Raw genomic sequence first — 22,967 nt, forward strand, 5'->3', positions numbered from 1 at the left:
TTGCAATTGAATGTATTTTTCTTCCGTGGAATTTGGTTAGATATAGTGACATTGTCAGAATGCTTTTGCCAGCATAGTTTAATTTTCTGGCAAGATTAGTTTCAGTGTTTCCCTACCACAAGGCTAAGGCAGGAATGTAAGATTTCCTATCTTGGAAATGGTTGCAAGAAAACTTTATTTTATTTATTTATTTTATTAGCGTTGTGCCAGGATAGGAAGTTGAAGATTAGCAAGAGGAAACTAATTTGAAGAGGTGACATCAGTTGTGACTTTCTTTTCCATTGTAGTCTCCGTTTGCAGCAGTTGTTAATGTATGCTGGACAGTATTTCTTTAAAAGATCAGTTCACTGACTTTTGAAGGTTGATCAGCCAGTGGTAATATAATCACAAATGTACAATTTTAGATGATGCTTTTGTTATTGTTGTTGGAATTTCTTAAGCTAGTACTTGGATGCTAATAATTAATTAGGATTGTGAGGTATCCTAGCGACCAGGGAATTTACTTTTTAATCCTTTCAGCATATCTTAAAATTTTGTATAAGAAAAATTGTTCTTTTTAAGATTTGACTAATGTTACAAAGATACAAATCATTTATTTTACTACCTATAAACTGTTTCAGCCCACTGAAGAAAAGCTATGCTAATTTATATAGCTTTGACATTTTATAATTTTCATGATTTTTAGATAAAGGATTTTATATTTAAAACTTTAATAGTCTAGTCTGAGTTCATTTATCTTTAATTTTTGAAACGGGTAGAGTAATTCATAACAGTAATTTTATTCCTGTAATGTAATATTCACTTCAGTTCATTTGTGCATTAAAATTCCTTTAAGACCGTTATTAATGATTTATATAATGAAATGTCATATTAATCACAGAAGTTTTCACATTTTATTATTCTCTTCCATGTTAATACTATCTTTATGATCTCTATTAATGTTTTATATCCTCTAATTTCAATTATAAATCAAGAATATTTTCATGTTTTTGTTGGTATTTGCTTTTCAGGGGTGCCACCTTTAAAATTTTATGACTTTTTCCCTACATATGCAATATAAAACATCTTTATTCATATAAAGGTAGTTAATTATGTCTTTGTTTATAGTAAACTTTCATTGACAAACTTATAGTTATAATATTTCTTTTCAAGCTCAAAGATTAGAACGACTCCGAAAAGAGAGACAAAACCAGATCAAATGCAAAAATATTCAGTGGAAAGAAAGAAATTCTAAGCAATCAGGTAAATTGAAATAATTTTAATTGTTAATTTGAGATTTATATATTTAGTTTATATTATTATATAAGAGCTTTTAATTTTAATTCATCCTTTTAAATCCTCTAGGCAGATACCTCTGTGTTTTAAGCTTTGAACTCTTTCACTTGGGTGCCTTGGCCTGCTGAAGCTGTGTGTTCTTTAGGTCTTGTCTTTTTGGCCACTCCTTCTCCTGGATCACAAGAATTGACGAGTGCAGGGCATATTTTGTAGAAACTGTTGTACCAGTACCTTGTTCTTAGAGCCAAGGTGTACCTATGATTTGGATGGGCCTCTGGATTGTAGGTCCCTCCTGGCAGTTCTAACCTAGACTTGCCCTTGCCTCATTATCCCCAATAACAATCTTTTTTGCATATATGCTAATTCTTTTCCTTTAGCTTACAGACCATTATGTTGCTGGTATTAGCATTTGCAGTATGTGTTCATGTGGTATGTATTGATACATTAAAAAGCTGGCTGTCTTATATATTTTCAAAGCTTCAATCTCAGCAGGGAGAGAAGACTTTTTGAGAAAGTACAAAATAGAATGCTATTAAAATATTTTCTAATGTTTTATCATGTTTCCTAGACTTTTTTTTTTTCTTCCTTTGAAATAAATGTCTGCAGTTGTCTTTTATATCTTCTTAGCACCTCCCACTACCACTCTGGCATATAATACATGTCCAATCAATTTTTGCTGACTGACTCCTTTGCTACATAATATTTATGAAACCAGTAATATTAATGATTATCACTTTAACAGCAGCACCTACGTAGTGCTGTGGTAAGTACCTTATGTGCATTACCTCCAATGCAATGGTCTTAGAAGGTGTAGGTATCATTGCTGTCGTTAACAGACGAAACAGAGGGTCACAGAGGCTTAACTTCTAAAGTTACAAGGCTAGGAAGTGGTGGTGCAGTAGAGCCATGTTTTGTATCTAGCACTGTCTGCACGTAAAGGCCAATCTCTTTCTGCTAAACCATGTCATATAAAGTGGTTATTGCTTTCTCCTACTGCAATTGTAAACCCAGGAGTGTTCAATGGGTATGATTTTCTTAATGATTGCTTCTAAATAACGACTGTTTAGAATGAGAAATCCACTTCTTTCTCTTTTTTGTATCTCACTTCCGTGACTTCCTATAGTTCTTCTTGAATGTCTTTTTAGTTTTGCTCTTGGTACTTTAAAAATCTCTCCAGGCTGGCCTTTTCTGTTGATCTAGTTAATACTTCTCTCCGTTATATTTAGCATAAACTGGAAAACCCTTATATCTTTTATTTTGTCTACTTTCTTCAATATTTTTGTATGTCTTAATGTTTTTCCTATTTATCTCTCCTTAATGAAGTCAGAGCCAGTTTAATAAGCCCATCGCTCCAGCTACCCTTTGTTTTGCCTTCTTCACTTCCATATCTTAAAATGATCATAAATAAATAAATTAATAAATAGAGTAGAGCATCTCAAATGTATCTTCATTAACCCCTTTCACAATGTGAGAAGTAATTTCTTCAACCTACATTTTGATGCATCTAATAAGTTTTGGTACTCCCCCGCCCACTCCTTAAAGTCTAATCCACTTTAACTTTTGTTCAGTGTTTCACAGAATGTGCTGGAGAAACAAATAGTCCCCTGTTGGCTTTCATTTTAACCACACTGTCCATTATGTATATCTGCTTCTCTCTCCCTCAGTTTCCTTCCCTTTATTTCTGTCTCAGAGATTTCAGTAATTGACACTGTGATCTTATTTCTGGAAGAGCTCCTTAATGTGCCTGCCCATGCTTTGAGATGTTGACCTTGATTCTGGCCAGACCAGTAGCCTGCCTGGTGGTTACTCTTGATGGTTAGGGTGAACCTCGTCAATGCACAGAAGAATGCCTTTGAATTTTCTGTTAAGCTGGGTTCTATCATTACCACAGACTGGCACTCTGGTTATCCTGAAATGTGTTAGAAAAGTGGAGTTCGCAGTCCATTAAACATCTCCCTGGCAAATGGATCAGCCATTCTATTTTCACACATCTCTCAAATACATACTCTCTTTTGGCAAGAAATGCCACCACAAAATCATTTTGATATTAATTGGGAATTTTGGCTAGGTAATCATTCATTCATTTCCTCATTCTTTTTCTGCTAATTACATTTTGTGAAAAATCCTTTCATCTGTTTTTTATCTTTGTTTTATTTCATTTCCCACTAGAAGAATCATCATTATGAATATGATGACCTCCCATGGAATGTTCTTTTTCCACACTTATTCTATCTGCTACATCCAGTTTATTCTTTAAGATACTGCCTAAATGCTTCCTTTTCATAGAGGAGTTAGAAGGGATCTTAGAAACCATCTGGTCCATACCTCGAAGTTCTTTATGAACCTACTGACCCATATGCCACGAGACCACATGGTAAATGTAATACCTTATAGTAAGATTCTTTTAGTATTTCTGTAACTAAAACTGCATGGATAAATGTGAAGACGATGTCATTGGAAGACAGCTTTGTCAGGAATAATCTCAAATCAAAGACTAGTATTTTTAATTTTATTGTTTTAAAATGGTGTTGGTATATTATTTACAAAATTGATTATTCTTATTTATTGAGTCATTTAACAAGTATTTCTTTTACAACTTCTGTGTGCGTAGTAATTCTGTGCTAGGTGCTTTGGGGAATACATGATTCCTGTCCTTAAGAAATTTGAAGTCTAATTGGAATTCAAGGCTATTTACATGTGAAGTTAAATAATAACTTAAAACAGTAATGTAGTTTTTATCAGTTACTTATGAATATTCCTGAAGTTTTCTTACTATAACTTCTATTATTGGTTTCTTAAGACAACAGTTCCCAGATACAATGGCTGTATAAAAGTCAGAAATGCACCCAAAAGTACACATTATAATGACATTCTATATACATTTCTAGGCCCTGTCTGTGTAATTCCTGATTCAGTAGGTAGAGGTTGGGGTCCACAAATATATATTTTTCAGAAGCTCACTGGGTGATTCTGATGGGTAACCAGCTCTGAGCACCACTGAATTATAATATGCCAGCCACTAACTTTACTTCATCTTCATGCAAGCAGAGCAAATTAGCTGTTAATATTTCTGTATTATTGGTGGGAAAACTGGAGGACAGAGGCGCTAACTAACTTTCCCAAGTTACTTACTTACAAGTAGTTACAAAGTCAGAATTCTCCTGGCCAGTCTGATCCCAAACACTGTAGTCTCTCCACTGTGCTCCATTCTCTCCCATACCATAGGCAGAAAGGAGCTGCTCCTGGAGCTTTGAATATTGAGGAGTCTTTGGGGTTCCCTTGTACCTTTCTTTCTCTGTGTGTCAGCTACAGCCAATGTTCAGGAAAGGTACCAAAGCTTCTATATTAAAAACTTTCAGTTGAAAATAATGAAAAGCAAGTGAAGTCAAAGTTGAAGAGCAGCTTGAAGTTGAGCAACTCAAGAAGTATAGCTGTGTCTTATGAATGGCTTAGAACCAGGAAGAAGGGCTCTGTGACCTTTTCCAATCTTATCTCTGCTTTTTTGTGACCCTCTGCTCTCTCCTTCCTCCTCCCATTCTGCTACCTATCCCCACAACTACTTTTTCTGCTTTTCTGATCCAGAGTTATTCATTCAACAAGTATTTATTTAGCTCCCACAGTATGCAAAGGCAGTTATGCACTATTATAGGTCTAGAAGGTAGAGCAGTGAACAAGACAAAGTCCCTCCCCTCGTGGAGGTTGTTAGGGAGAAAGGCATTTAAACGAACATAGGAGGTCAGGTGTCAGAATGGGAGAAGTGGCATAGAAAACAATATCCCCCAACTAAGGTCGGTAAGGAATGCTAGGCATGGGATTGAGCTGTTTTATATAGGGTAATCAGGGAAGGTCTCATTAGGAAGGTGGTGGATGAGCAGAGATCTGAAGGAAGTGAAGGAGTGAGCCAGGCAGATACTGGGAGATGAATGTTCTAAGATGAGGGAACAGCAAGTGCAAAGGTTCTGTGGCAGAAGTGTGACTGATGTACTCAAGGAATAGCAAGGAAGGATGCTTGTTGGTTAGAGTAGAGTAAGCAAGGGAAGGAGTGAGGTCAGAGAAGTAAGTAGTGGGAGACCTGATCATGCACAGTCCTATAAGGACCCTGGGTGAGGTGGTTTGATCAGAGTACTGATATGATGTGTGACTTACTTTTTACTTTTTTTTTTTCCTAGCTTGAATTTCATTTAAAACAACTATTATAAAATTTTTCAAACACAAAAACAAAGAAAAAAAAATTTCAAACATATACAAAAGTAGAGAGAATGGTGTCATGAACCCCACGTGCCCATCACCCAGCTTCAGCAGTTAGCAATATATGTTTCGTCTTGTGTCATTTAGACATTCACCTCCCCTCCCCTCCCAGATTATTTTTAAGCAAATCCTAGCTATCATATAATTGCATACCTAAATACTTACGTGTTTGTTTATTTATTTATTATTTATTTTATTTTTGGCTGCATTGGGTCTTCGTTGCTGTGTGCAGGCTTTCTCTAGTTGCGGCGAGCGGGGGCTACTCTTCGTTGCGGTGCGTGGGCTTCTCATTGAGGTGGCTTCTCTTGTTGCGGAGCACGGGCTCTAGGCACGTAGCTTTGGCACGCGGGCTCAGTAGTTGTGGTTCACGGGCTCTAGAGCACAGGCTCAGTAGTTGTGGCACACGGGCTTAGTTGCTCTGCGGCATGTGGGATCTTCCCGGACTAGGGCTCAAACCTGTGTCCCTTGCATTGGCAGGCGGATTCTTAACCACTGCGCCACCAGGGAAGCCGTGTGTGTTTTTTAACATGTAATAAAACTGCTCTACCACTATCCTCCAAAAATTAGCAGGAATTCTTTACTATTATCAAATATTTTCCTGATTGTCTCAATTTTTTTCCTGCCACCCCCCATTTTGTTTGTTCAGGTCTAGATCTAAGGTCCACACCTTACTTTTGGGCAATGTGTCTCATTTCCTTTTTAATCTATAGATTCTCTTTCATTTTTTATTCTTGTAATTTATTAGTTGAAGAAACTGGGTCATTTTGTCCCATAGTATTTCCTACATTCTGGCTTTTGCTAATCATATCCCCATGGTTAATATGTTCCTCTGTCCTCTTTATTTCCTATAAACTGGTGGTTAGATCTACAGAATTGCTCAGATTGAAGTTTGATTTTTGGTAAGAACACTGTGTACATGCTGATCTGTATTTTCTATTGCATCATTTTAGGAAACATGGAATGTCTTACTGTGTTTTTTGTAACAAGATTGATGGTGGAATCAGGCCTTACCATCCATTATTAAATTACTCCCATCAGCTGTTCATCTGATAGTTTTAGTGGCCATTAATGAGTATCACCTAGATTCATTATTTCATTAAGAGGTGTGAAATAGTGATTTCTAATTTTATCAACTTGTTTTATATGAAGAACTTTCCCTAATCTATTATTGGCTATCCTCAAGTATAGTCCCTACAAGAACAGCAGGATAAATGCTTGCTTCTTTACCTTTGTCAGTTGTTTTCAGAATGAAGAGTTTGTTCCCTAGCATCCCATGTAGATGACCAATGAGGGTTTTTTTTCCCTTTGTATCATTATGCACTCATGGGTTTTTAAGCATAATTTATATTTTTCAATTCATTGCAGTTATTCTTTTTTTATGCTGAAATTGTCCCTTTGTATAGTGAGTCCCTTCACATTTGCTGCTAAGTTCTTTTGACACAATTCCAGTAATCTTTCATAGTTTCCTTGCTTTCTTGTGTAACAAGATGTTGCAGGTTCATCTTGCACATTTTCTTCCCCAAATCTGGAATCAGCTGTTTTTCCAGGGAGTCTTGATTCTTTTTAGTGGTAAATGGCATTAAGAGACCACAACTGAGCTCTAGGGGGGCTCACTGGATTGATTTTTGTTTTCCTTGTAGGCCTTTTAAGGGAGTATAGCTCAGAAAAAAATAAATTTTTAAAGAGAATACATTGTGAGTTAATGCTGATAATTCCAATTCAGATTTAGGAATTTTTACTTTTGATTTTATGTTTATGTATGCTTTCTCATGCTGAAAATCTTGGTTCCAGAATAGAAATACCAATGTTATTATTAACATTATGATTAGTGAAAACAGTTTAAGATTTTTTTTTGTCTTTTTGATATGTTCTAATAGGGAATGTACAGTCAAATTACTATATGATAAAGTTACTTAAAATAATTCCTCTCTTTGTAGTTAAACTGCCAACTAAATATTACACTTAAGTTCATTTTTAATTTTGCTTTTATTTTTAGAGGTTGCACTTTTTCTTTATTAATTACACAAAACATTTACATGGTTGTAAAGTTAAATACATAAAACAGGGTAAACCAGAGAAATCTAGCCTCATTCCTTGTCTTCTACTCTTTTAGATAGTCATTTTAAAAAAGGTTTTGACTTTTCTGTCCACTTACAAATATATATAAGCATATTTACATTCATATTCCCCTCTTTTTAAATTAAAGATAGCATAATACACACTATTTTATGCAATCCATTTTTCATTTAGCAACACATCCTGAGAATTACTCTGGAGCAATACGTAGAGATAGGTTTCATGATGTGGTTGTACCATAGTTTAGCCAACCAGTCCCTTGTTGAGGGATATTTGATCGTTTTCAGGCTTTTGCTGTTGCAAATGGGACTGCAGTGGAAAGCGTCATGCATATTAGTTTAGTTTTGTTTTTTTGCCAGTGTCTCTAGGATCAGAATCCTGAAAGTGGTATTGTTGGGCCAAGGGGTAAATATATGGTTTTCTTCGACATTGTTACATTCCCCTTTATTGAGATTTTGCTGTTTTTCATTCCCTCTAGTAATGTGTCGAGTGTCTGTTTCCTGATAGAAGTGGAATGGTATCATAGTATAGTCTTTTGGTTTTTTTTTTTAATATATGTATTTATTTATTTATGGCTGTGTTGGGTCTTCGATTGCTGTGCATGGGCTTTCTCTAGTTGCGGTGAGCCGGGGCTACTCTTTGTTGCGGTGTGCGAGCTTCTCATTGCGGTGGCGTCTCCTGTTGCAGAGCCCGGGCTCTAGGTGTGTGGGCTTCAGTAGTTTTGGCTCACGGGCTCAATAGTTGTGGATCACGGGCTCTAGAGCGCAGGCTCAGAAGTTGTGGCGCACAGGCTTAGTTGCTCCGCGGCATGTGGGATCTTCCCGGACCAGGGCTTGAACCTGTGTCCCCTGCATTGGCAGGCAGATTCCTTTTTTTTGCGGTACTCGGGCCTCTCACTGCTGCGGCCCCTCCCGCTGCGGAGCACAGGCTCCGGACGCGCAGGCTCAGCAGCCATGCCTCACGGGCCCAGCTGCTCCGCGGCCTGTGGGATCCTCCCGGACCAGGGCACTACCCGTGCCCCCACATCGGCAGGCGGACTCTCAACCACTGCGCCACCAGGGAAGCCCGCCAGGCAGATTCTTAACCACTGCGCCACCAGGGAAGTCCCTCGTAGTATAGTTTTAAATTGCATATTTCTTATTATGAAATGTGGTTGAACATCTTTCCATTTGTTTAAGAGCTCTTTGAGGGGCTTCGCTGGTGGTGCAGTGGTTGAGAGTCCGCCTGCCGATGCAGGGGACGCGGGTTCGTGCCCTGGTCCGGGAAGATCCCACGTGCCGCGGAGTGCCTAGGCCCGTGAGCCATGGCCGCTGAGCCTGCGCGTCCGGAGCCTGTGCTCCGCAACGGGAGAGGCCACAACAGCGAGAGGCCCGCATACCACACAAAAGAAGAGCTATTTGAATTTCTTTTTCTGTGGATATTATATATTTTTTGTCCATTTTTCTATTGGGTTGTTGGTCAGTGTCTTCTCTACTTTGAGAATCTTTATATATTAGGAAGTTTTTATTTTTATTATTTTTTGCGGTATGCGGGCCTCTCACTGTTGTGGCCTGTCCTGTTGAGGAGCACAGGCTCCGGACGCACAGGCTCAGTGGCCATGGCTCACGGGCCCAGCCGCTCTGCGGCATGTGGGATCTTCCCAGACCGGGGCACAAACCCCTGTCCCCTGCATCGGCAGGAGGACTCTCAACCACTGCACCACCAGGGAAGCCCAGGAAGTTTTTATTTTTATGTCATCAGATTTATCAATTTTCTTCTTATTCTGAAGTTTATAACTTTTTTTTTCTTTATTAAAATTAAAAAAAAATTTGGGCTGCACCAGGCAGCATGCGGGAGCTTAGTTTCCTGACCAGGGGTCAAACCCGTGCCCCCTGCAGTGGAAGCGTGTAGTCTTAACCACTGTATCACCAGGGAGGTCCCTATAACTTGTATTTTAAAAGACTCATTGGCTGCTGTGTTGAGAAGAGACAGTGGTCTGGGTTGGGGTGGGGGAGGCAAGGGTGGAAACAAGACCAGTTTGAAGGTGGTGGTAATAATCCAGCTTTGGTAGCTATAGGTGGTTCTGGATTATCTTCTTAAGTTTCTGTTGATGGATAGGATGTGCGAGAAAGAGAAAAGTGGAATGACACCCAAGTTTTTTGCCTAGCAAAATTGAGTTGCCATTAACTGAGAAGAAAATTGTGGGAGGGGCGGGTTTGTGGGGAAGATCAAGAGTTTGGTTACAGACGTGTGAAGTTTGAGATACCTATTGGACATCCAAGTGGAGGTGCGAAATATGAAGTTGAATCTATAATTTTAGGGCGTCTAGAAATAATCATTTAGAAGTTATCAGCATACAGAGGATATTTATTTAGGTTTTCCCTTATTTATTTTTTTATTGAGGTATGCTGTACATATATTGAAATGTATAGGTATTAAATGTACAGTTTGATGACTTTGGCCAAACATACACCTGTGTAACTAGCATTCCAGTCAAGTATACAGCATTTCTATACCCCAGAAAAGTTCCCTCGTGCCTCTTTCTAGTTAGTCTCCTCCCCAAAGGCAATCATTGTTCTGATTTGTATCACTGCAATTTAGTTTTGCCTCTTGTAAAATGATATTTACCTATTTATTTTATTTTATTGGCCCTGCCATGCAACTTGCAGGATCTTAGTTCCTCAACCAGGGATCAAACCCTGGCCCCCGGCAGTGAAAGCCCGGATTCCTAACCACTGGACCAGCAGGGAATTCCCTAAAGTGGTATATAAAATCATAAGACTGGGTGAGACCACTGAGGGAGTGAATGTAGATAAAGAAAAGGCCCAAACACTATGCCTTGGGGAATGCCAAAGATTTGAGGGAAGAAGGAGGAAGAATCAGCAAGGAGACTGAGAAGGAGTAGCCTGGACAGCAAGTGAAGAAAAGGATTCCAAAAAGGAACGAGTGAAATGTCAACTGCTACCAAGAGGCCTTGTAAGATGAGGATTAAAAATTGACCAGTAGATTTAGCAACAGGGGAACCATTGGTGACTTCATTGAAAGGTGCTTTGATGAAGTGGTGGAGCCTGAATGCCTGATTGGAGTGGGTTTGTGTGAATGGGAGGAGAAAAATTAGACAGCAAGAATATAGACAACCATTTTGAGGAGCAGAAAAATAGGGTAGTAACTGGGTGGGAGTATGGAAGTACAGGAGAATTTTTTTTTTTTTTAATGAGTAGTAGTTCAGTATCTATATGCTGATGAGACTGACCCAATAAGAAGAAAAAATTGAAAATGGAAGCGAGATGGAAGAGAATTGCTTGATTGATGCCCTTGAGTCGGCAAGAGTGGATGGAATCTAGTGCACAGAGGAGGGGCTGATCTGATAAGGGCATAGGCAGTTCATCCATGTTGTGATGGGAGGGAAGGTGGGAGGAAGTGCAGGTGAGAGCATGCAAAAGTTCTCTTTTGGTTGTTTCTGTTTCTCCGTGATGTAGGAAGCAAAAGAGGAAGTGGGAAAATGTCACAGGTTGAGGGGAGAGGTCTAAGTGTGAATTAGTCTGAGAATGGAAGAGTTAATATATCATCACTTCACACTTAACCCTACTGATAACAGTAGAGTGACTTGGATAAGGGACTTATGTTTGCTACACCTCAGTTTCTTCATGGAGCTGTTGGTAACCTGTCTTTCAGGATCATTGTGAGGATAGGATGAGAAGACACCTGGCATTGTTCCTGGCCCCTAGTAGGTTTTTTGTTTTTACTTTTTCCTAGTAGGTATTTAATAAAAGATTATTCTTTTCCAAAGTGTAGCAATAAAATTATTGATAGAGTACAGGTAGAATAGTACTTCCAATATTTAAAATACCACTTCAATAGTAATCTAAAACTTTTTCAAATGTGCATTAATCTGTTGGTATTAATATATAATTAACATATTAATCTGTTGATCACATGTACTTATATATTCAGAATCTGGATTGGATAGTCAAGTGCCACATTTTAAAAAAGAATTAGATCCTTTTCTCCTGGTTTGCCACTTAAATCTATAAGGACTCGTTTGATAAAGTTCCCCCACTGGTTTGTTAAAAATAATTTTGTTACCTTTTTAAAAAGTTCTAAGTGACTATTTCACAATTATGTTTGATCTCAGTTCAAGTTGGCTATGCTCAAGAATGGAATGGGTTGAACTTATTTATTGCACATTTTAAGATCTATGATTGATTCATTTAAAGTGTAAAGCATGGAAATTTTCTAACATCACAAAATATAAAGTATAATGAACCCCCATGTACTTATCATCCAGCTATCACCTTAAATGACATTCAGATTAATATAGAGAATGAAATGATCTTTGAGAAGATATGGAACTAACTTGTCTTGGTTCACTAATGAATAAGTGCTGAAGGTTTTGATTTAATAACTTAATCTGAATTCCTTCAATCATTATTTTATTCATTGATTCATGCAACAAAATTTATTGAAGGTCTACTTTGTTCATTAGTGCCTAATGGCTAAGAGCCATGGCTGGGTGCAAATCTGAGCCCTGCTACTTACTGGCTGTGTGGCCTAGGGCTAATCAAAATATTCTACGCTTCAGTTTCCAGTTGACAGAATTGAGATAATGCAAATATCTACCTCATAAGCTTGTTATGAGGATTAGATGAGATACATTGGTTTGCTCAGTAAATGTTAGCTATTATTATTAAAAATACTCTTTCTCCTTTTCCTCCTCCTCATCTTTGTCATCCAGATTGTGTGCTAGGTGTCATTGGAAAGTGTGAGAGGATTAGGAGGTGGACCTTGACCTTGAAGAACTAGAACTTCAAAACCACATATTAGAGCCAGGAGAGATCTTCAAGATAATCTGGTTTGACAAGTCCAAAGAGGTTTAGTGAATGGTCCAGTATCACACATCTATCTGCTAGTGGCAAAGCCAGGCTGAATCTCAGGTCTCACAGCTGTGGGCGCTCTTACAAAATGGCTGTTCTGTTGGCTTGTCTGCCTTCTGCCCCCTTCCTTAAACCCTAGTCTTTCTAAGTTGACAAACCTGACCTATGTGTTTTTCAGTGCTCTGCTCTTTCAGTGCACAGACATATATGTGAGACTTTTTGCACATATCTGACCTAAACATGTCTTGGACACTCCCTCCTCTGGATTCCAAGGAAGACTTTTTAGGGAAGGTAGACAGGCTATCTCTCTGTGTTGTAATCACAAAGATGTTTTTATCTTCCTCTTGTATCACAGCCCAGGAGTTAAAGTCACTATTTGAAAAAAAGTCGCTCAAAGAGAAACCTCCACATTCTGGAAAGCAGTCAATATTATCTGTACGCCTGGAGCAGTGTCCTCTGCAGCTGAATAACCCCTTTAACGAGTATTCCAAATTTGATGGCAAGGTAAGTCAACGTGAAACTATCCCTTTAGGTAAAACCTCAGTTGGATGGAATTATTGTTGGTTGTTATTCTTATTCTTATTAGATTTAGATTTAGGGTTTCAAAAGGGACTCAGTAAATATAGAATGTCACTCACATTTCCTAAGACTGAGGGTGTAAAAAGGTGTGGATTTGGGCTTAATGTGGTTTCCACAGTAATATGTTTGGGAGGATGAAAACAAAAAACAGTCTGGAGATTGTGTGTGTGTGTGTGTGTGTGTGTGTGTGTGTGTGTGTGTGTGTGTGTGTGTGTGTGTGTGTGTGTGTGTGTGTGTGTGTGTATGTGTGTGTGTGTGTGTGTGTGTGTGTGTGTGTGTGTGTGTTCCTGTTCCTGTCTTATCTCCTAAGTGTTTCTCTCCTAAGGTTTGGGTTAGTTGGGCTGTGATTAATCAAGGTCTGACTGTTTGGAAAGCCATGAAAGTGGTTCTGGGGGATGGTTTGGGTTGTCTTGTCTGATTCTTGATTATAACTCCAGAAATTGTAGAGGTGAGAGCTTCATTTCAGAATTCTAAGACATTGCTTTGCATGTCAGTGTTTTATTGAATCTTGTTGTCTGACACTGGCTATGCAGGATGGCTTAATTTTTTCCTGTTTGTTCTGACAGTTTGCAGTTGCTAAATTAAAGTGTGTTTGTTTTCCTTTTAGAAAAATGGCCACTATTTTAGGTGGAATATAGTTCTATCAATACATGCAGCACCCTCTCTTACCCATTCCCTGCCATTCTTTGTCTCTGTGCTGAGCTGAGCTGGGTTTCTTTCAGGACAGTAGCAGTTGATTTTTATATTTATTGCCATTATGTTTGCTGTCTGGCAGTCGTGTGGGCGTGCTGAGTGATAGCTTGTTGCCTGGGGGGATTGTGTACAGTTTTTCTTATTTCAACACCATTGCAATTAATAAAGATACAGTTCTTTGCTTATGTTTGCACTTTTTATAATCAAGTCCTGGTTATATGCTGGTTCTGTCCGTTGTCACCTGAGCAAGGAGATGTTTTTTCTTTGAAACACTTTCACCTCATACAATTCAGCATGTTTCCATTGCTTTAAGTAAGCATATATGGACATTGGCACATGAGGTTATTGATGTTGGCGGGGAAGGAGAACAAAAACTAGAAACAAAATGCATAAATAGTATAAAATCCTAATATGCTCAGGAGTTTTCTCCAAAAAACATAAGAAAGCACTTCCAGTAAATTAGAGATTGTATCCTGTGAAGAGCTGCTCTTCAGCCTGCCCCTGCCACCTTTTCCTGTTTCTTCTTGTGGAATGCAGCAAAGAGAAGGAAGGGTCCCCCTAGGGGACAGGAATGTCAGCCTCTGGAAACTAGTGAGTTGGACTGTAGGGGATTTTTTTCTTAACTACTACAATCGATTCATTTAGATATGTGAGATGTTATTATTGGGATTAGGTTACATGGCTAGAATTTATTTGCTTCCATTGCCTATCATTGTTTGAGGATGCAGTTAATTGCTGGAGTAATTAGTATTTGATAATGCTGTGATGCCAACAAAGTAGCACAGACCTTTTAAAATACTATATTCTAGAATTTTCATTATACTATTAGATTCTATTATAAATTACTTAGGATTATCCAAATCTAACCTTGTTAGAAGGTTGTGAACTCTGCTTGTTATATATACCTAACTTGAAATTAAAAAATAAAATAAAGAAGCCATCTCCTCAGTCACAAAGGTATTATTTTTGCTAGGTATGTGTTTACACTTACGACTCTCGATGTTTTTGTCATATCAGGTCTATTTTTAATCAGCAAAGGATGTGAGCATGGCCCAGTCACCATTGCACAATTGATTAAGAAAGATTTATATATCGATAAGTCTGTCTTGTGACGCAGTGCTATTTTTTTATTATCCTACATATTACAATTGCTAAAACACAATTAAACCCATGTTCTCATCTATTATTTAATATTGATGCATTTGGCAGATGTGTAATGAAAGTGGCTTAATATTTGAAGGATATTGTATTGTACATATTAAATTAGTCTATCTTTGTGAAATGCATCAATATGATATTCAATGACATCTCAATGATTAATAGAGAATTATACTTGAGTCAAGCCTTTTCGTAACCTAGAAATTAAAATGACTATTCAAATAACACCTCAAAATGATGAAATTAGCATTTTGTGATTGCATAATAATGGGATTGTAGTAGTTATAACAGCACCATGGCTGCCTCGAGAGTTAAGATCATGTCAACCCCTTGATAATAAAGCCTTTTCTGTGAGAGTCGACTTTAATAATTTCCAGATTGATTCTTCCCATAAATCATTTGACGTTCAGCACTAAATTTTTGTTACTGTTGTAACTTAGAATTATTTTATTTTTATTCAGCTCATATTTAAGAAGTGAAATGAGTGTCCTGTTTTAATGATTCACCATCTTGTCATTGAACTCCCTGTTTCTTGCCTCAAATGTAAGAGTTTCTCATGTTTTTTGATAGTCCCCCCTCTTTTTTTTTGCAAAGATTTGTTAAAGCCAGTAAAATATGTGGTTCTTTCCATTACAAATATTCACAATGCTTTTCTTGGGAATAACGCTTGCCTTATTTACATAATTAACTGAGTTACTTAGGTCTCTTGGGCAAATGGTACATAATTGGGGAGAGAAGGGGACAGGGAAGAGTTTGGGGTCTAATTAAATATGCTAAAAAACTACTTAATTATCTATTTCCTCAAGAGACTAACTGCTGTGAAATCCTGCTTATGATTAAACTAGCATTGGATTTGAAAAAAGGATTTTGTTTTTGGTGTGGCTTTACAGTTACACTGTAAGTAAGCAGGCGTCTTTAAGGATTTGTGCAAACTGAATTGTTGGTTTTAGTGATTCTAAGGGTAAGCATCTCTTAGTTATTGTACTAAATTAAAGCGAATACTTTTAAATAGTTTTTGGTTCCTGTAGCTGGTTAATAATTTGATTTTTTTAAAACTGTGGTTGGTTAATTTCTTGAAGGCATGTAGTCGAGAGGGAAAGGCCGTACTTAGGTATATGCTTTATTGTAATTTTTACAGTTTTTTGATCAGGTTAATTACTATGTTTATATTATCTTTTTGACAAATTGGCAATGCTATCCGTGACTGTTTTAGATTCATAGGTTATTAATAACTCTGTTTACTGATCATTTGAAAAAAGACCAGGACAGATTGCAAGTGGTTTTAGGGAATGCTTAGCCGGACAAGGCAAAACCAGGCTCAGCCATCTGCCTAAATTCTTTGGGCTTGTTAAAAACAGGACTTCTGAATAGCTTCATTAACAAAACCAACCTCTGTTTTAGAGGTGAGGCAATAGGAAAATTCCTGTGTCAGTCCTGATCTCACTGAAAGTGGGAAATGTTGGGCGTGACAGGGAGTTGCTCTGAAGCGATGGAGTGACAGGCAGTGAACATTCAGCACTGATTTAAGTGCCCCTGAATATGTGGATTTCTGCCCTGTCTTTCCACCTTTTTCAAAAGAGGTCTTATTTTAAAAAGTATCTAGCCCTTTTCCCATGCCTTATCACTTGAGAAGCTTTAGCTAGTACATCGTCATCACTATTTTGTTTAAACTGAGTTTACAAATATTATCATCATCAGTAGACCCTTAGAAGTTCAGATACCCATCTCCAGTCAGTACAGTTACTAACAAAGAAATGGTACTGATTATCAGTTGTGTCACCTCAGTCAGGTTTTTCACCTCACTGAATCTCAGTTTCTTTACCTATGCAAAGAAATTAAGAGTTCCTTCCTAACAAGCTGATGAGACCATCGAATAGGATAAAGCACCTAGCATGGGGAGAGGCAGTGTAATTTAGTTTGTAAGCAGATCTATTTTGTAGTAAGGTCTGAGTTTAAATCCTAATTCCACCACTTAGTGGTATGACTTCAGGCTAGTTACTTAACCTCATGAAGCTGCAGTCCTCGTATGTGGAATGAGATGGTGGTAGTGTGTCTTCCTGATGAGTATTGAGATATAGCACATAGGAAGTGCTCAGCAAATACCCCACTTCTGCCTCTTTCTCTCTCTGTAAAGGGTGCAGGCCAGTGATGCTGTCTCTCCTTTGTACTTCATTAGATTGTTGACAGGATCGAGTGAGAGGAAATGTGCTCTTAAAACTAGGACTTTAGCATCGTTACACAAGATGTACAGCAGACTGGGTGAAGGTGGTCCGCTTGTAGAAGTCCAGGGAGTCAGTCCAGTGGGGTTTTGACCTTTAACTTGAAATAGGAAGATTAAGACAAGTAATTACTTCCTTTTTTTGTTTGTTTGTTTGCAATGGCTATTTTGTAAACATCAGGTGAGAGGGTAGTTTGATACTAGTAATTGCTTGGCAGTTTAGTAAAACGTTAAATATTTTACTTATTTGACTTAGCTAAATTATACTCTAAATATAAGGAGCATGTTTGCCTTGACAAGTGCTTTAAAAAGCAGAACCAGTGCTAGTTCATACAGACAACTGTGACTTTGATTGTGTTAACTTGCTAGAAAGTAACCATTTCTCTGTTAGAAACTGTTTTAACAGGGAAGCTGCAGAGAGCATGGGGGAAGGGATAATTCATGAGTGCTAATTGCTTGGCTGTTAATTTTCATAAGTGTTGATAGAAGCAGTTCCTTAAATTAAACTTTGTTTAAAATGTATCAGGGGAAATATTCCACAGTGTCGAGCCTGAAGTGAAAATTAATATGAATGCTGTGGCAATTAACACATACTGGTTAATAGCTTTTAGCAGCATTTTGGGATGATAGTCCTTAAATACATTTTTGCATGCTGCTCTTGTTTCAGCATTGTTCCAGTCTATGTCTGGATAATTATGAAAAAATGTTTTCTACAATCATTGGCATTAAATAGCTCTCTTCAAAGGAAGTCACTTAAAACTTTGCAGAAAGTGTGAAGCCACTGAGAAATGTTGCAAACTCAGAAAAGGTCAGCGAATTGCCTTTAGAGGAAAATGCTCCTCATCTGAACTTGGAATATTTGCTATTATCGTGGGAATGGTCCCCTCTAATATGTTAAGCTACTTTAGTTTCAGGATCTCTTTCCGAAAAATTATAACCTGGACTTCTTAGTGCTGGTTATGTTTCTAGACAACAGCTTTTGCTTATTGCTGCCTGAGCTGAGGCATGGCCTTGAGCCTAAGGACCTTCTGGCTTTTGACCTTGCTTCTTTCCTCTGACCAACATTTCTGCCCCCTCCCACCCTCCACCCCCACCCCGCCCCGCCCCACCCGATGCAGTTGGCTGCATTGGTCTCAGAGAGAGAGAGAGAGAAGGAATATCTAAAGTAACTCTGTATTTTGAATTAGGAGCTGTTTGTCTCTCTTTTCTATTGGCTTTATTTTACATACCTTTTTCAGTAAAGGAGAGTAAAGTCCCAACATCATTTCAGCAGTTACTTTCTTGGCAACTTACCTCTGTAACTGTATTTTGTTAGTCTTCCTTTTTATAGACCAGTTTTTATTAGTCTGTTCTAGTTCTAAAGCAAGATATTACGTATTTACTACCTTTTTACACACCGTGGTATACCAATAAAAGGACCAAATTCATTAATTTAAAAATGTCTTAAAAAAATTTTTTTTAACTTCTTTTTTTTTTTTTTTTTTTGTGGTATGCGGGCCTCTCACTGTTGTGGCCTCTCCTGTTGCGGAGCACAGGCTCCGGACGTGCAGGCTTAGCGGCCATGGCTCACGGGCCCAGCTGCTCCGCGGCATGTGGGATCTTCCCAGACCGGGACACAAACCCGCGTCTCCTGCATCGGCAGGCGGACTCTCAAACCACTGCACCACCAGGGAAGCCTTCATTTTTTTTTTTTTAATAAATTTATTTATTTATTTATTTTTGGCTGAGTTGGGTCTTCGTAGCTGCGCATGGGCTTTCTCTAGTTGCGGTTAGTGGGGGCTACTCTTCATTGCGGTGCGCGGGCTTCTCATCGCGGTGGCTTCTCTTGTTGCGGAGCAGGGGCTCTAGAGCGCAGGCTTCAGTAGTTGTGGCTCGCAGGCTCTAGAGCGCAGGCTCGGTAGTTGTGGCGCACGGGCTTAGTTGCTCCGCGGCATGTGGGATCTTCTTGGACCAGGGCTTGAACCCGTGTCCCCTGCATTGGCAGGTGGATTCTTAACCACTGCACCACCAGGGAAGCCCTAAAAATGGATTTTACTGAGATTATTTCCCCCTTACCATTATACTAATGCAGTGCTCTTCCTGTTGCTCGACATTATACTGAAAATCCTGAGGGCCGACTTCGGGATTTTTGCCTGAGTGGTATTCCAAATGAATTAAATAGGAATCTTACAACAAAAAGAAAGCATTTTCAAAAAAAAAAAAAAAAAAGCATTTTCAGCATCCTATTCTGAAGTTAAATTCTCAAGGCTTAGCTCTTAAAACTATCTTATTCCACTCTGAGCTCTTTCTGTCCAGGCCTCATTTCTGCAGTTTGTTCTGAGCCCTGCCAGTCTGTGGAGGCTTCCTCTGATTGTGGAGCCATCTTCTAGAAACTCCCATCAGAGGTAGAATTCACCATCAACTCAGAGGCTTTTCAAAGGAAGGCAGAATTTTGCAGTGGGAAGAACATGTTTGTCAGGCTTGGGTTAGAATTCTAACTTTGCCATTTACTTGCTGTGTGATACTGGGCAAATCACTTTGCCTCTTTAAGCCTGTTTTCATATCTATAAAATGAGGTTAATGATACTTATCAGAAAATGTTGTTGTGAGTATTTAATGAAAATTATAAATGCATACATAGCAAGGTGCCTGGTATATGGTCAGTGCTAAGAGATGTATTCGTTTCCTTTTACCACATTGCCATTCATTTACTTCTATTTAGTGAGGGTCTACTATGTGCCAGGCACTATTAAGTAAAATCTGGATACAGTAGTGAGCAAAAACAGATCTGGTTTCTGACCTCATGAAGCTTCCTCTCTTGGCAGGAGGTTAGATGTTATGTAAATAATCACCAAACAAAGTGTAAAATTGCAGTCATAGTATATATAATCAAAACCAATTAATTACCAAGTTCCAGGAGAGATACTTGGGGCTTTTAGAGAGTTATCGTAAGGGCATCTGACCTAGTCTGGGGGGGTCAGAAATGGTTATCCTTGTGAAGGTGCCTCTTGACCTGAGAGCTGAAGGCTAAGAACTAGCTAGGTTAAGTGTGAGGAGAAAGAACATACAGAGGATCTGAGGCAAGGGCGAGCTTGGAAATATGGAGGAACTGGAAGAAAAGGCTGTGTGACTGGAGACCCAAGGGTGAGGTAGATTGTGGTGCAAGGTGAAGCTGCAGGGGCAGACCACAAGTGGCTGGTAGAAGTGTCCTCTGTAATCTAAGAATATGGGAAAGCCTTGAACAAGTTTAATGAGGAGGGAAGGTAATCAGGTTTGTATTTTGAAAAGATCACTGAAGCTCTGCTGAAGGGAATACACTTGAGAAGGGTTTGTGAGGCTAGAGAGACCAATCAAGAAACATTTTGCAGTGGTCCAGGTAAGAAAGACGATAACTTGGGCTTACTTATTGGAAATGGATAAGGAGTAGATGAATGCAAGAGATATTTAGTTGGTAACAGTGATAGGACTTGATGATGGATTGATTATATGGCAGGGAATGGGGGAGAAAGGAGTTTCAAGGATGATTTCTAGATCAGATTCTGGCTTGAGGAACTGAACAGACGATGATACCATCCCTGAATTAGGAAGCACTGAAAGAGGGCCGAGGATGAGGCAGAAGTTACCATCTTGAGCTGGTTTGGGCCTACTAATGACAGATCATAGCCTGTTACCATGTCCTTGAAGACACTACACATACTCTCTTTCGGAGGGGATAGGGTGCACCCTGTTTGTTTGGTTTGTATTTGGGGCATCTGAGGCAGTGGTATCTGAGATGAGAGTGGGCTGGGAGGCAGGAGCCTCTTTTTTGCTTGCACTTCATAGCCAGCTTTGGAACTTTGGCTAAGGAATCGCCCCAGAAGTGGGTCACCTCTTCTCTGAGACAGGGCTATACTCTCAGATGCCTCACCCAGCTCATCAGGCCATTAAGAGGAGAAAATGAGAGAGTAATTTTAAGTGAGGCAGATGTCAGGTGTCATTTAAGAAAATATACTGATTGTAATTCTTGGACGTTAGGGGAATAAGAGGTAAAATGTGGACATATTTTTGTTATAACGAGATTCCTGTTGTGGTACTACCCTCTTCCTGGCTAATTAATTACAAGATTAGCAAGTGAAATCTGGTTGGAATGAATATCAAACACTGAGTCCCCAGGGAAAGCATGGGAGACAATCTGTTTTATAGGTGTGGTGGAGACTGGGGATGGTGGGATTTTATACTGAGCTTTCTCATCTGGGGCACCTCGCTCTGCATAATTTGCAATGGAGAGATTATCTAGTCGCTCAAAGTACTAGGCCCTGATTTTATTGTCTTGAAAACAGCTATCCAGAAATATCAAATGACAGCTTAGGGTCACCCAGCTGGGCATAGAATCTAGGTGTTCTGATCCTTAGAGATTTTAATTTTCATTCTTAATGGCATTCGTATTTACAAAATGGAAACCTGAGTTCAAGTACTGGAAGACCATGTGGTGGAAAGAACACAGACATGAAAGATGTTTTAGCCCTGGCCATACTATGGAGTCTGGGACAGGACACCTCCCATCTCTCTGACAGAGCCTCAGTTTCTGCATGTTTAGAATGAGGAACTTGACTTAGGTGATCTCTTGGATTCCTTTTGGCTTTAAGATTCCATAGTTTTGTGATTGGGAGGTAATTGACATCAGTGACATGTAGAAGGTTATAGATGGGAAAACTTGAACTCTTAAAGAATTGATCTTCTACATATATGTTGCTACTTTCCTCTTTTAATTGATCATAACAAAACTGTGATGGAGGGAGCATTATCTCCATTTTACAGATGAGGAAACTGAGGTTCAGAAAGAGAAAGTGACTTGCTCAAGGAGATCTCACTAGTATTTGGCAGAGCTGGTATTCAACTCCTTATTCCATTACCACAGCTTTCTTTCTTAGACTTTTACAGTCACTGTTATGCAGGAAACAAAATATTATTAATAATTGAAATTTTTCAAAATTTAAAACCAAAATAATTTTCCCTTTACCAGTGGACTTGAAATCTGACAGACTGGTTTAGCTCTTATTATCAATTGTGTCTGTTGGGTGAGTTATTGCATTTTGTAAGCCTCAATTTTCTTACATGTAATAAAGAAATGATGAGATACAGGGGCTGGGGAAGGGGAATGCTTTACACACCAAATCTAGTGTATGTCCCACAGATGCTTTTTTCTTTCCACTGATCTTCCTGGTATGCAGAGTGGATTCATTCATCCGTCCATCCATCCATCCAACAAATTATTTACTAAGTGCCCACATTGTACTGGTTCATTTTAAATGTTTATGACATACTGGCTCTGTGGGCACTGATGAATCAGACAGGGCTAACCACCGTAGAGGAATTTGAAGATAAGAGTGGCCATATAGCCAACAAGTGGAGGAACCACCCTTCATAGTCAGGGTTGTGCCCTGTGCTGGGGACTATGGCAGCGGTCCATGACTTCAGGTACATCTGATTGAGCAGAGGAACAGACCCATGAACAACTAACTGTAGAGTAAATGTGGTAGATACTGCAGTATAGGTCTATATGGAAGACTGGAATTGGGAGGCAGCAGTGATGTTCACCCAGTTTGTTATCCTAGGTGAGTTTGTCTAAATTTTGATTGTATTAATTCCTAGAGGGCAACTTTGGTCACTCTTTAATGAAGCCCGGCTTGGCACTCTCCACACATAAATGTGGACTTTTAAAAAAATGGCAGTGATAAATTTCAAATGTCATTACTCTCTGAGGCTTGCAGCTACATGGCAGTATCATAAGAGCAGTGTTTTATTAATATCTCCACTCCTTTCTGTTAAATTGAAGTTTTAACACCTAGACAAAGGTACATGTAAGAAAGTAAGTTTAGGAAATTTGCAAAATATGCTACTATGCAACC

General features: G+C 38.8%; 1 protein-coding gene across 2 annotated transcripts in view; it reads left to right on the plus strand.

Annotated features, from left to right (window-relative positions):
• Positions 1-22,967, plus strand: part of MAPKAP1 (MAPK associated protein 1) — a 236,967-nt gene that overhangs the window by 35,199 nt on the left and 178,801 nt on the right. For both annotated transcript variants that reach the window (XM_067743307.1, XM_067743308.1), the window contains exons 4-5: positions 1,153-1,242; positions 12,808-12,956. In XM_067743307.1, the coding sequence (XP_067599408.1) occupies positions 1,153-1,242; positions 12,808-12,956 (239 nt within the window). The remainder of the gene's footprint in view (positions 1-1,152; positions 1,243-12,807; positions 12,957-22,967) is intronic.

The sequence above is a fragment of the Pseudorca crassidens genome, chromosome 7 (assembly GCF_039906515.1).
Source record: "Pseudorca crassidens isolate mPseCra1 chromosome 7, mPseCra1.hap1, whole genome shotgun sequence".
Lineage (NCBI taxonomy): Eukaryota > Metazoa > Chordata > Mammalia > Artiodactyla > Delphinidae > Pseudorca > Pseudorca crassidens.